The following is a 15,176-nucleotide window of genomic DNA, read 5'->3' on the forward strand; positions in this document are numbered from 1 at the left end:
GACATTTTGAAAAAAGTAATTTTTTGATTTGCCAAACTGTGTGGGTTTTCTTCACTTCTCATAGCAAACACTGTTGTCTCAATATGATTGAAAACAAAGCATAGATTCAGTTAGTTTAGTTCAGGGAATTTTTTCTTTTGACATCTGGCAGCAAATGTAAGTTATGTTTCTGCTGTAAGTAGATAGTCCTAAGGCAAGTGTGGTTACATTTAATTTCTTAGTTCTTCATGTTTAATTGGATTTTTTTTTTAAAAATTACCTGTTTAAAGCAAGCTTCCACCAGATTTGGAGGGAACATATTTCTGTGAAAGAGAAAGAAAATAACATGAGAATAATATGCTAATAATTCCTTTAGTAAGAACACAGCTAATAAAAGAATTGGAGAGCTAATTTTTGAGGAATCCTAAGAATAATATGTGATTACATATACAGCGAGTAGAGCTTTGCATGTAGCATTGGCCTGGTTAGCTTTACCAGGATGAAATGTAGGATTGGATAGCTCCTGGCAATTAGAATCTCTGTATTCAGTATTGTATAACAGGTCTGGTTATGGAGAAGCATATTAGCTAAATTACTAATTTACAAAGATCTATGGGCTCACTTGTAATTTTGTACTTATTAATGCATTATGAATCCAGATTAATAAATAATTTAATAATGTTTGACATATTTCAAGTTGCCAAACAATTTTTGCATTTATGTAGTCTAGTACTTAATGATGTTTATTACTTGATTTAGTCTTGTTGTGGTTATACCCCAAATCTTTCTGAAGTTTGAGTCTTCTATAATAATAATAATAATAATACATGAACGTGCGTGTACATTTGTTGCAGATAGGGGAATGTTTGTTTGTTTTCCTCTGTTTTGTGCATTTCTGAGGGATTTAGAAGAAGCCTAACTGAATAAATCTTGAGGAATCTGAGTGCAAACCTCTTCATGGAGGTTTCTGTAGTCCCCCTTTCTGGCAGTGTGATCCTTGGAGGCCTTTCTCCGAGTCTCCGCATTCTCCAAATGGGTTAGTGGAACACAAAATTTTGCTGTTTTTACCTGTGGAAAAGCTCCTGAGTTCAAAACCTCAGCTTCCCTACTCCCTGGAATATACCTGTGACATATTAACTCTGTAAAAGAAGTACTGCAGATTCTCTGAGCAAGGAAAAAAGAAGATTTTACGTCTGTGCCCTCTATCTCAAGCATTTTACTTGCCTGTTAATGAAAGTCATTTCCCATTCATATAAATTGAATAAATTGAGTAGATGCACCCAGATTGGTGCTACAACTCAAAATTAAAATAAACAAGTGAATCAGGGGTTCAAGTGAAGTGAGAAAACTGTTGCAAGTCGGAAGGAAAGGGGAGGAATTTAGTAATAAAGCCTGTGCTATGGAAGGAGGAAAAATACCCATGCAGATAGCCAAACAAAGGTCTTTCTTTTGGGAGAGAGAGATGAAAAGAAAGGAAGGAATTAAGGAAAGAAGGAAGGAAGGAAGGAAGGAAGGAAGGAAGGAAGGAAGGAAGGAAGGAAGGAAGGAAGGAAGGAAGAAAGAAAGAAAGAAAGAAAGAAAGAAAGAAAGAAAGAAAGAAAGAGAAAGAAAGAAAAAAAGAAAGAAAAAAGAAAGAAAGAAAGAAAGAAAGAAAGAAAGAAAGAAAGAAAGAAAGAAAGAAAGAAAGAAAGAAAGAAAAAGAAAGAAAGAAAGAAAAAGAAAAAGTGTCTTCCTCTTAGTATTAAAAGCAATTTCTTCCCCTGCAACAGCTAGATTTGGAAATAAATCCATGTATCCTTTTTTAGCATTGTATGGGTTAGAGAAATTGATATCACAGAGTTGAAAGGAATTTGGCAACTTTATGCAATCACTGTTTAAAATTCTCTGCTTTTGTTCTCTGTGAATCTAACATTACTGTCATAGCTATTGGTACAGAAAATGTGCAATGTCATAGCCATACCTGATTAAATCAAGAAAGGCATCTGCTGCTGTCACTTGCACAATTTTGCCTTCTCTGTGCATGTTTTCCTTTGTACCTTTCCCGGGGTGGATGATGACCACAATGATTATGCCAATCAGAACAGCAATGATTGTAGTGCTCATGTAGTAGACTACTGCTCGGACTCCCATCTTCCCTGAGGCTTTACTATCCAGGGCAGCAATTCCTAGTGAATTTAAGAACAACGACATTCACCTGATACAGTTGCGAGTAAAGAGTATGAGCTAAGCATGATGAAAATAGTTCTGTGGGAAGAGTTTTGATGATCACACTTAAAGCTACCCAAGGCAAGATGTCCCTCATTTGCAGCTTATACTGCCACTGTCATAATCTTAAAGTAATGATTATTGGTCTGAGGCCATGTGGCACTCCTTATGTTCCAGTGAGACAATTCATGGTTTCTGATTAATGTAGTTACCATAGTCTGAAAAATGTACTGCTCATAATTTATAAGTGTAAGATAGAAGAGTGGATACTCTTAAGTAATGTTGATAATGTTTGCAACAATAAACATGTATGAAGAGTTTTCTTTAACCCCCAATGGGCAACCTCAGATTACCTCTGTCCCAAGCCATGGGAGTTTAAAACAGATTAAATGCTGCTAGCCTGTTTCAGAAAATCCTTACCATTTCATGAATAAGCCTTCATAGTCGTTCATAAACTTTGCAGAACTTGCAACATTAATCCTAATTCTTGGCTCTGTTTGGATCTACTGTGAATATTAGGGTTCTCCTTAGGGCATCTTCTATAGTGTTTGTTCATCAGATTGCACTGATGAATGGCTGCAATGTGTTTTCTAATAGAAGGTGCAGCTCTGCCAGGGAAAGAGTTCTGAGTCTCTGAGAAGGAATGTTTCATGAGGGCTGTCATGAAATGCTCTTTCTCTTTCCAGCAGATGCAGCTAAGTCTGATAGTTCTTCTCCTTAAAATGTCCCACTCCTCTCCTTGATATTTGCCCTTACTCCGTGGGGAGGCCTGTGCCATCTGCCTCAAAGCAGTACTCATGCTTCTCATTGCAATCAAGCTTTCAAAGTGCAGAATGAAAAAAGGGGTTAAGAAAGGATCTTTTAGCTCTATTATCTCCTTCTATATGGAATTACCTAATCCATACTTCATAAGATTGCCTACACATTTACATGGATGCTACTTTTGAACATAAAATATAAAGAAGTTGACCAACTTTTGCTTTGGATGCCCGTCTCAGAGGAGAAAGCATTTAAAATAAGGCAAGAGGACCACAGGTCTATAAATAATATGGAAACTTGAATCATGGCCTGACAAAACTGAAAGTTTTAAAATTATTGTAGATATATAATACTTCTGTCTGTCTTCTCAAGGAGGAGAGACATTCTCTTGGAGCTACAGTGAAAGCACTTTAGTCCCCGATGTGGCTGAGATCAAGGATATGTCCCAGGCTCTGATCAAATCTTCAAAGTATAAAACCAATCACATGCTTTATAGTTACCCTTTCAGTTCAGCTTTTTTCATTTTCTGCCCTTTGGCAGAGACCATTGGAGTCAGTAAGATTTGTACCCACAAAAGGAGTTGCAAACAGACATAACTACACACTGAATTGTTTGGTTTATGTGTGTGCCATTGTAGTGGAAGAACAAAGTGTTCAGCAAGAAACTGAGAATGGAAATCCAACATTTGAGGCATTTGATCCTTCATTTCTCTACTCAGCTTTTCAATCTGCAAAACTGGATTATTTTGTTCATCGTATGTTTACATTTATGATTTGAAATGCTGTGAGGAAAGTGGTAAATACTAGCAAGTACAAATAGCTTTTTAAATTTTACAAACAGGAAGTCCTGTAACCCTCTTATTTGTGGATGGAAGATTGTTTTTCTTTAAAGTCCTCGAGTAATATAAATATGAAGTAATGCAAATACTGTAAGCCAATAAAAGAACTAAAGTTAATAATTTTTGGAGAATTTCAGATCTGCTATTGAACTGTGCAGGACATTTAACAGACAGCATTTGTTATAAATTTTATTTTTAAAATGTTAATATGACACTTAAAATAAAACATAACTGACAACGAGAACAATTAATGTTTAAGTACTAGTCCAGTCATTTTCATATTTTTATACTTTAATCAGTTTTTTTTTTCTGTACTTACTTTTTCTTTCTAAAGTAGCAACAGTGGTTTATCTATTTTTTCATTTTGGATAAGGCAATTTAAAACTTACTTTACAACCTGAGCACAAACAGTCAACCTGTAGAGTTTAGTAGGAATATTTGGAAATGCAGAGATTTTGAATCAGCCAGTTCCCAGTATTCTGCCCTTTACAGATAATAGACTCAGGACCAGAGGCTGAGCACGTCATTCCTAGAGGATTTGCAGGCACACCTGACTGTGCTTTAACCAAGCCTGATTTTTTTTTGTACTTTACCCCTTATGAAGTTTGAGCCTCCTACACTCCAAAAGTCACCAGGAGTCAGTGTAGGGCATACCTTACCAGAAAGGATTGCTGTTTTGAAGGATTAGATATTTTGATCCTATTTTTTTCTTGGGCTGATTCTGGGATTGAGCTGTGAACCCCGTGAAAGCAGTATGTCAGGGAGCAGGAGTCATGCTCTTATCTTTGTAAACTGCTTTCCAGCCTGGCTTCCCGGGGTGCCCTCTGTCTGGGACTACATTGCTCCTTATTTTAGGTCTCTTAGTCTCACTCCTGCTCTTGCTGTCATATAATTTATTTCTCAGCTTGGACATAGGGAATAGCAGTTCCTCTCTTCTTGAGCAGTAACTGCTTGTGGCATATATAGCAGAAGGCATTCAAAGCAGAGGGGTGACAGGCCTGAGTATGAACAAAAGCTGTATGAGGGGGAAACAAGCACTCACCTCTGAGAGCCCTTGCTGAGGACCTGCTGGGCAGTCTCCCCTCCCACTGCAATTAATGGGAACTCTGCAAACTGCAAAAGTTTCCAGCGTAACAACAACAGTTGTCTAAAATAATATTTAAAATCTGTTTTTAAAACACGGGAAAAAGAGAGGGGTTGTTTCCTTTGCATTTTAAGATGTTGACAAGCCTCCTCAGAACAGAATGGGGCTCTGGAAAGGTCCCCAAAGCTTTCATGTGTCACAAAGCATTGTATCCTCAGTGTGTCTTTTCACAGTCAGCCAGCAAAACCCCCATTGTCCCGCGGGAGATGTATGTGCCCCTTTCATCCTGCTCGCTGCTCTCTCCTCCACGCTACTGGCTCCAGCACCTCTGCCTCCTCTCTTCCTCTCCCCTCCCCTTCCCCAGGGGGCCTGGGAAACTTCGCCGTGCCACCAGTCCCCACGCACAGGGATGCCTTGGAGTTGTCAAGGCGATCTGGAGCAGAGCCCCTGTAATTTCTCCCAGCGTGTGCACTCACACAGCATGAATGGGAATGATTTTTTAAGTACTGATGGGGAGGGAGGGAGGCTGGGGAGAAGGAAGGGGAGTAAAGAAAGGAGGAGGTAGGCATAAGTCTGTAGAACTGCAAAACACCCCCAGCTTTTTACTCCTGTCTTCTTCCTTCACCTACCCCTTCCCTCTGTTGGGAAGTAACACTGTGTGTGAAATATGGATATGAGACGGAGTTCTCCAGAGCATCACAAAACAAAGCACTATTTTTTTGTTTAACAAAGATATTAGAGAAAAAATGAAAATATTTTAGAATATAGGAAAGGCAAGAAGAAATATATAATCAAAAGAGGAGAAAGAGAGAGGAAAGATGCAGGGAAAAGGAGAAAAAAAATCTAGTTAGGAGGACTAGCAATTCTGAATTGTTATTCTGGTAGTTCTGGTTGCTCACCTGACTTGATCACTGTTCTGTAAATTGCCATGAACTTTTGATTCTATGAATCATCATAAATAGCTACTATTTTATGAATAGTCACAATATTATGACTAGTTTTATGTCAATTATATTTGTTTATATTTTACTTATAATTTTCTATTATATAGAATTCTAGAATTTACCTAATCCAGAGTTACTGCTAGTATAAATTTTCTAGATATTAAAAGCGTGCTGCACATAATCTATGTGTAATCTTGGATTTTAGCAGGGCACACTAATACAGAAGGATGGTACTGTACTCCTGGAAATCAAGCATTATACTCTGAGCATGTTTTCTTTAGATAATGTTTAAGCCAAACAGCTTTGAATCTGCTTGTTCAAGAACAAATTCCAAGGAATTGTTTTAAAAGCTGAAATGTAGAACCTATGCTAAAAGTCCTACAGCTTCAGAATACTTTCTCCCTTTAATTAGCACCATAGAATCAAAGAAATAAACTGATTTGTGCAAAACAGTCCAATGTCATCAATGAGCTATTTCAGTCTGAGATTGGAGTTAATGCCTAATTTTCCCTGTTACACTACTTGAAAGTTTCTACCTGTAGTGTTTTTCTTTCTTTTTTTTTTTTTTTTTTTTTTAGGAAGAAATATACATATTACATAATTAGATGCAAAATGCTTTTTTCCCAGAAGAGTAACTGGTCAGCAGCTGGTATGCCTGAAGCCCTGTTTCTGTGTGTAAACTCCTAGTCAGCAAAGCATCCTTGGATTTATATTTGGCACTAAAATTAATCACTAACAAATGAGAGCCCATAAATAGTAGCTTTTAAATAGGATCACTTTTCTTACACTCCAAAGTAAATAGCAATCCTCTGAGGAAAAACAGTCATTACGTAGGATTGATTCTAGTACTTTGGGTGATTTTTTCTTTCCTCAGGCAAGCAAGACTGACACTGGGAATAGAGGGTGTGCATGTGAGCATATACATTTATGCATGCCTATAATTTCAGTTTGAAAATGGATAAAGTGCTCAGCCACTGCTTATCATATTAAAAGTCCATGTTTCTGAATGTCTTTGGTGACCTTTAAAAACTTCTGACAAAGCTAAGCAGTTTATGTGTTTGCTTTCCTACACTAAAATGATTGTGGTTTTAAGCATTTTCCCAGTGGTTTTAGAGTTTTGTTTCTTTAAAATCCTTTTTGATGCATAATGATAAGCATTTTAAATATAGAACATTTCAGCTGGGGCTGAAATGTCCATCTAGGCCAACTAGACTTCAGGACTGACCAAAAATTAAAGTTATTTGGCGTTGACTTCTTCAACACTGACAGGTAGGGGTTATTGGCCACCTCTCTGGGAAGTTTGCTCCAGTGTGCTGCCTCCCTCACTGAGAGGTCAGCCTCTCAGCCTCCTTTTCTCCAAACTGGACAAGCCCAAAGTCCTCAGTCACTCCTCACAAGATGTTGGTCACTCTTCTCAGTAGGGGAGCATTGGTGTGCTCAGAGCCCAGGTGAAGGCTCTTGGCTGAGCTGTCACTGCCATGAGGTTCCCACCTGTGGGCCCAGGACCCAACACCTCCAGGTCAGGATTCTGCCAAGAATAGCAACGTGTTGATGAAAATCCATAAAATAGTGGAGCAGTTCTAAATGAACATGTAGAAAAAGCTGTCCATCCTGGTCCTTATACATACTGACTACTTGAAACAGAAAAAAGAGGATTCCTATGACCGTGATGAATTCTTTCCCTATTCAGCACATTAGAATTGAATTTATGGCTCTTCCTTGCCAATGGAGATTTTTATATAAATACCCTTTAGATGTTTAGAACTAAGTTTTTATGCACAAAACATTATGAACAGAGCATCTTTTTATTCCTAATTATTTTCCTGTTTACTTTTTATGGTCTCTTCATTAGGAAACTGCAGTCGCTTGTTAAGGACTCCTATGGTGGAGCAGCAATAATGGCAACTGTTGACTCAGGAGTGTTGCCCTAATTTTGTTTCTTTAAGGTTGTCTTTCACTCTCCTAATGAAGCAGTCTCAAATGGGCTACTCCCACCCACTACATCCACTAAGCACTGTGTGATGAGTAAACTCTCAGTGTGAGACCATGAGAACAATCCCTTTTGTGTATGTTGATGAGGATTTCTGGAAATAAAGAACACTGTGCAAGGTCACGGTAAAATATGCTGACAGAAAATTTGTAAGGAAAATAATTAGTTAGGTAAAGGCAGTGGAGGTATTGCCCAAATTTAATTAACATGATTAAGCACTAGAGCTTTATTCTAATAGCAACTGTATATGTCCTCTGTGGTGCTGAGCATTTCCAGAAAACAATAGTTAAATTTAGGCTTTGAAGTTTGGGCCCTTCACAAGATCAGGTACAAATTTTACTCAAACTCTAGATTGCAGTTTTTAGTAATAGTAACAGTAAAATAATAGAATTGCAAAGAAAAAAGGCAATAATATTTTCAAATAACTATATGGATAGGTGAAGTTAAGTAATATTAAATCAATACGGTTAATGGCTTCCTGAAGTCACTTAAAATATATGTCTGAAATACAGTCTTTTTGCATAAACTGGTAAGACAAGTTGCTCCCAAATCTCAATTTAACTTATGTTTGTTTAGATATGAATTTTTAGATAATGAAATTGGATATTACATTATTTTTTCCCAGTTCTGTTAAGAACAGTGGGCAAATAGAGGAAAATTAGCAGTTGTATTTGATCCAAAATTATGTGACCATGATTAAGCCAAGCTGACTAATGAAACCCATGGCTGGGATATAGTAATGCAATTCAAAGAGCCAATTAAATGGCTATGAGTGGCTCCTAAATGACTAGCCTTGCCCCACAGCAGTAGTCTTGCCCCATCCCTGCCAGAAAAGGATCATCTTTGGGTTTTGCAGGGTTAGTTTTTTCTGACAGTTTGTCATTTTGTAGGGTTAGTTTTTTCTGACAGTTTGCCATTTTGAACTACCCCAGAACTGTGTCATGTGAATACCAGAACTTTTACAAGGGAAACAGGAAAGAGTGTTGGGGGCAGAAAACTAGCAAACACCTGGTTTTTTGGCCACAGTGAATACCTTAGAAGGAGAGTGCTTGTGAAACCATGGCACAATAATGTCTGAACATCATTGAATGATATAAATGGAAGAGGTCCAAGTAATCTCTCGTGGCTTTACAGTGAGTTTTACCTTTCAGTTAACCATGAATAATAAAAGACTCTCTTGTGGTTCATCACTGAGTAACACTCTTTCAGTAAAATAGCTTCACTTTATGAAACTTAATCTTTTGTGTGTGCTTGAAAGTATTTCTTGGGCCATCAAGTTTCGCCTTCTGATATGGCAGAGAAATACTTTCTACAGTATTGGTTAAAAACTTATTGAGCTTGAGGTTCAAACCAATAGCAATTTTTATCCCAACAATTTCCATGTTTGGATATTCCACAGCCTTAGTCTCTTTTTGGTTTGCTTATTTCAGCACAAAAATAATTTGATTGGTCAATGGCTCAGTGTCCAGATGGAGACCCATGATGGATGGTGTCCCTCATGAGTCTGTGCTGGTATCAGCACTGTTTGACATTTTCATCAGAATGACACAGACAGTGGGATTGAGTGCAACCTCAGTAGGTTTGCAGATGACACCAAGGAGAGAGGTGTTTGACAGGCCCAAGGAACATCCAGAGGGACCTGGACAAGCTCTAGGAGTGGGCCCAGATGAACATCATGAGGTTTAAACAAGACCATGTGCAAAGTGCTGCATCTGGGTCAGGGCAGCCCTGGGTATCAGCACAGGCTGGGCATGAACAGACCCAGAGCCCTGCCCAGAAAGACTTGGTGGGTGAGAGGCTGTGCATGAGCCAGCAAAAGAAGCATAACCAGCAGGTCAAGAGAGGTGATTTTCCACCTCTGCTCTGCCCTCATGAGATTCCAAATGCATGGGAGTGGAGCACTGCATCCACCTCTTGGGTCCCCAGCACAAGAGAGACATGGACCAGTTTGAGCTGGTCCAGGGGCCACAAGGCTATCAGAGGGACAGGGCACATCTTATTTGACCAGCTGAGAGAGTTGGGGCTGGTCAGTCTAGAGAGCAGAAGGCCCTAGGGAGACCTTTTAGCACCTTCTAGTACATAAAAGAGGCCTGTAAGAAAGATGGGGAGAGACTTTTTAGTAAAGTCTGTTATTACAGGAAAAGGGGCAGTGGTTTTAAAGAGGGCAGATTGAGGTTGGACATAAAAAGAACTTTTTTACAATGAGGGAGTTGAAACACTCTCAGTAAGAGAGATGGTGTCTCTCCCATCTGTGGAAACTGTCAAGGTCAGGCTGGAAAGGGCTCTGAGTACCCTGATCTAGCTGAAGCTGTCCCAGCTGATTGCACGGGGTTGGAATAGATGACCTTAAAGGCTCCCTCTAATGCAAACTGTTCTACATTTCTTCCTTTAAAATTCTTCTCTCTGTCAATATGAGTCACTGAGGGCAGGGAAGAATTTCATAAACCTCCCATTTACTCTGCTTGTTCTTGCTTAAGTATTTATAAACAATGAAGTATAACACCTGGTAAAATGAAATGTGTCAATATAAAACACTTGGTGCATCTATTGAGTATTAATTATGCTTTCATTACTAAATGAAAACTCCTAAAGGATTATGCTCTTCTGCTCTGAAAAGTGTAGTTGGCTTGCTTTTCAGGTTTGCAATATAACAGGATACATTTGAAGAACCAGTAGGAAAGCACATTTCCTGAAACACATCTGCCTGAGAAGGACCCTGCTGTGGGGCTCTTGAGATACTCATTTAACTCTTCACATTATTCCATCTTTTGCTCACAGTATTGGAATGTGACAAACAATATGCTTTTTGAAGGGAAACTAGGGAGTAATTTATCTTCTTTATGTGTGCTAAGCAGAGCAGGAGGGAGATGCAAGCAGGGATTCACAGCAAGCCATGGAGCAGTGATTAGTAACAGCTGACAGTCTCAAACCAAGACTCTCTTTCTTTGGTTACTTCATTGTAATAACAGAGTACAAAGAACTGACTGTCTTCAAGCCAAGAATCAGAGACCCAGGAACACAGAAAATAGCAGCTCAAAATTTTTTTTTGGTAACTAAACCCTATTGCTACCTGCACAGTGCAATTCTAAAAAGACATCCTTTTATGCCCAGACAATTGAACTAAGCTTTCCTGGAAACGAGATTCTTATGTTGAACATAAAGCTGATTATTTTCTGTGTAAGAAGTGAAAGAAATAAGTATATTTGTTTATGAAAAGGCGTAATGTAACTTGGTAAATTAGTTCAGTTTAATCAGGAAACAAGTTTATTTTGGTAGCTGATAAGCCAAAGCACGTTCAAATAGTTAAAATCCTAAAGTGCATGCTGTTGCAAGACTGAAATGAATATGGTAGCAGTTGTGCGACTTTTATCCTATTCCCTGAGGATGAAATATTAGTTTTCATTTATTTTGAATGTGTTGCCAAAAATACCTGCCTTAAGCATGAAATGCACAGCATCCTACAAGGCGATACAAGCGATAAAATTACCTTTGCTTTCTGGGTGGTGTTGAGCACATTGCTCAGCGCTCCGTAAAAATCCCTAACTTAATTTCTCAAAATACATGTGCAAACTTTTAATTTGTCAAAATGCTGGCCTGAGTTTTGGCAGACTGTGTCAGGAGCTCTTCACAGACATGTTTTTGTATGTGCAGCACTTATTAAACAACATTCCACAAATGTACAGTGCTTTTTTTATCTGACTGGCTCTATACAATGTGACGAAGCTGCAAACTATTTACTATACTAAATCACTCCTGGCGAATGTTAGTTGCTGCTGAAAAAATAGTGATAAATTAGAGGTATCCATAAGGGAACAATACCTGGTAGTGCAGTCTAGTGTAGAAAATCATTTGCTTTTGCATCTTGGGTATGTAACAAGTGCCGGAGGAGACACTTATATGGATTGCTAGAAAAATGGACATAATTCTAGTCAGGGTGGTGGAAGATTTAGAGAATGGGAAATCAAGCTTCTCCCCCCAAAAAAAGAGAGATAGATGCCTCTATTTGTGCGCAAAACTACATGGGTTTTGGGGCAAGGGATGCCCCATCATGGGATTGCTCTGATCATTAACTGGTCAGAGCTCTGTGCTGGAGACATCACCTTCTCACTTAAAATATGATTCAGTATTGTTGACAAACCTGTTCTTGGCTTCTTCACTGAAATTTCCAATAATAGACTCTATTGCAATGATAGTATCTTATTTGGATGTTTGTCCACTAGGATCAGACACCAGTTAATTTTATAGAGTTCATGCAGCAACCATCATTTGGAAGGAAGCTTGGAGGTGACTTGATAAAGAGTTGAATCAGTGATAGTGTGTGACTAATGCATCTGGCAACACCATAGCCTTTGGATTTCTGCTTGGATTTTAAATTTTAGCACAATTTTTAAAATATTGAGAGCATTATTTGTTAATTCTTCTACATTAAGATAATTTGGAAACAAACAGTGTGACATTGCTTTTAGGTGTGTATGAGACTTGGCTTCCTTGAGTAATCTGAAATTCCACTAGTAACTGTTCACTCCCTAAAGAACCATTCATAGTTTTTGTTATTGCAGTAGCTACTATCTATTTTTGCAACAGTTTATTAATAATAAAAATAGCCCTGCTTTGTTTTTTGTTCTTTTTAATAAATCTTGTCAGCAACACAACACTGATTTGTGCATCTGTGTGCGATCTAAAAGTTCTAAGTGATCATTTTACTTTCATCTAGCAGTTCATTCATCTGCTGCTGTTTTACCCATTGATCTTCCATGACCTGCTTATGGAGCTAGTGGGTTTTTTTTGGTGTATGTTGCACACACTCTGCTGGTGTTTAAATCTCCTCATGAACCTTTTAGTTAATTACATTCCTTCCCATGTGCCCTGCATTTTTTCAGTCTGTACTGTTTTACAGCACTCTGTATGCTTCTGGAGGGCGTTCTTTGCTGACTTTTCTCCTTTCACACTTCAAGTATAATTTTAACTCCCTCCAAGTTCAGTTGCTATCTGCACTGTAGCAACATAAATTGCTTTCAGTGAAACTCCATGGTACCACTGCTGTTCTGCTCCCCACAATGATAAGAGTTAGCTCAGTTATCTCTCTGTGACAGTGATTTTGGTATAAGAGCTTCTCAGTCTGGGGAGGTTTGTCCTGAAAGACATTATACACAAGCCTGTGCTGACATTGGTGCAGGACCTAATGCAGCGATGCCTTAGCTCCTCTGAGAGTTCAGGCACAAATAAGGTGCACCATTATACTGTATCTATTCACCTCAAAAGGAAATAGAGCTCTTTCATGTCTCTAAGTCATTATATGAACTAGAAACTACAGAGCAGTAGTTAATTAGACAATACAGACTACTGTAGGATTCCTTTTTTTTAAGAATCACAAGAACTTGCATTTGACAAAAGAAACAATGCACATGAAGTATTTTATATGGAAAAATGAATCCTGTGTTGATAAAGAATGTAGGAACAATTTGAGACTTCCTTTATCATATATAATTAAGTCTATTTAAAGAGAATGGGATCTGATACAGAAATTGTTTGAAAAAAAATGGTCTAGACATTAATAAATTTATGAACTTGTAGCATTTTAAAATACCACTTATAATCCATTAGTTAATATGTTAATAATAAATGAGAATATCCTGATGTATAACATGATAGCATTTTTCCTTTTTTTCATAGGAGTAAATCAGAACCTAATTACACTCTAAATTCACCCCAGAAATTTAATTAGGAACAATCAAATCAAGTTTAAGAAAAAAATAGTTTCTATTTGTGAATTTAAGGTCCTCTGGTAATATGCCATATGAATACTAAGGAGTCATTACTTTAGCAGCAATTAGTCTATTATGTTTTCAATTGTCATTATAATTTGGAGGGGTTTTTTCACAATTCAGTAATGATGTTAAGGCTCTTCTGAGAACTCATTAAGAAAGTGTGGAATTGGAGTTTCATGTGAACAGGCTTTTGTTTTCCTTCTTTTCTCTCTTTTATTTCAATGACCTCTTGAACTTTGGGTCACTGATTCAGTTACAGCCTTGCAAGATCAAAGACGTGCATTTTTTTCTTTGTATTTCTTCATCTTACAGACTTGTAGGAGGGAATGGAAAGAAGTTAATACTTACCCTGGAATGCCTGACAGTAGCAATCAGTACTTTTTAATAATATTATTACACTCTTTTCAGGATGTTACAGCGCTAACTACAGATGAAAAAGAGGGTTTGGCATCCACAGTACAAGTGCTATACAGGTGCCATCTGGACACTATCTGCTTGTTGGCAGGATTCAGAACATGAATCTCTATGACAGGTCAGAGGTATCAAGAAAAATATCAGCTGATTTCAAACTAAACAAGTGGAAGAGGAGACAGGGGTTTTTTAGGTTACTCTTGTTGCTGGACTGTGGTGTTCTGCAGAACAGAAAATGAGCCTGCTTTTTCTTTTTTTTGTAACAAACTAGTAATCATCCTATCTCAAATTTGAAAGGTTTATTTTCTAATGGATGATGGTCCTTTGCACAGGTTCATTGGCCATGAGACAGATGTTAACCAGGCTTAGTAAGAACGTGTTCTATAACTTGGTGTTCAGAGTTTGGGGAATTAAGACATACTGAAATTGTAAAATCTGGACAAAGCTGATTTTCAGTGCAAGAATGAATTAGTGCATTAATGAAATAGCCATTCTTTAGGTGAACTCTTGACCAAAACCTACTTTCTTTCTAACTCTGAAAAGAAACTATATTCACTGGAGAAGCTCTGATATTATCTAAGTATTCCGAAATAAGTTAGAAGTGGGTGGTGAAACATCAGAATTAAGTATTCAGCTTTGCATGTGAGTAAAGAGAAAATGAGAGAGCTGTTTATGGTGGGAAGAATCAGACTCATTATGTTAGCTGCAGTGCAAATAGTGCATTTCTAGTGTTATGCTGTACTTTTGTTTTTCTTATCTACCACCAGTAAGGAGCTACTTGTACTGCTGTCTAAGGATGAAAGAATGCATTTATCTGAAAAAGAATTGATCCTGATTAAGTATACAATTATCACAAACCAAGGTCTGACTCTGAAAATGTGATTAATTGAGGCATATTAATAAATATTTTTGTTAAAGTACTTAGTCTGAAAACTTCTTCACAACTTGTGATACACTTGAAACCCTTCAAGATCTTCAGTGAAGTAGAGAAGATGAATATTGCCAGAAGATTAATACCAGATCTGGTAAATCAGGAACTAGAAGTCTTGTTCTCCAAATACTGGAATACTGGTTTTGGGTAAATCCCAAAATTTTTTCAAACAAGTGCTGTCTGTATTGTGACCCTTGAGTTTTCAGAATACAGCTGGGATCTATTTGTGAGCTTCATTTTACAACCAGAGGCCCAGAATTTAGTGTG

At 37.8% G+C, this 15,176-nt stretch overlaps 1 protein-coding gene across 1 annotated transcript in view; it reads right to left on the reverse strand.

Moving 5' to 3' along the window:
- Positions 1–15,176, reverse strand: part of SLC1A3 (solute carrier family 1 member 3) — a 64,849-nt gene that overhangs the window by 18,002 nt on the left and 31,671 nt on the right. The window contains exons 4-5 of the mRNA XM_059836457.1: positions 1,940–2,144; positions 260–302 (exon numbers count right to left, since the gene is read on the reverse strand). Coding sequence (XP_059692440.1) covers positions 260–302; positions 1,940–2,144 — 248 coding nt within the window. The remainder of the gene's footprint in view (positions 1–259; positions 303–1,939; positions 2,145–15,176) is intronic.

The sequence above is a fragment of the Haemorhous mexicanus genome, chromosome Z, assembly GCF_027477595.1.
Source record: "Haemorhous mexicanus isolate bHaeMex1 chromosome Z, bHaeMex1.pri, whole genome shotgun sequence".
NCBI lineage: Eukaryota > Metazoa > Chordata > Aves > Passeriformes > Fringillidae > Haemorhous > Haemorhous mexicanus.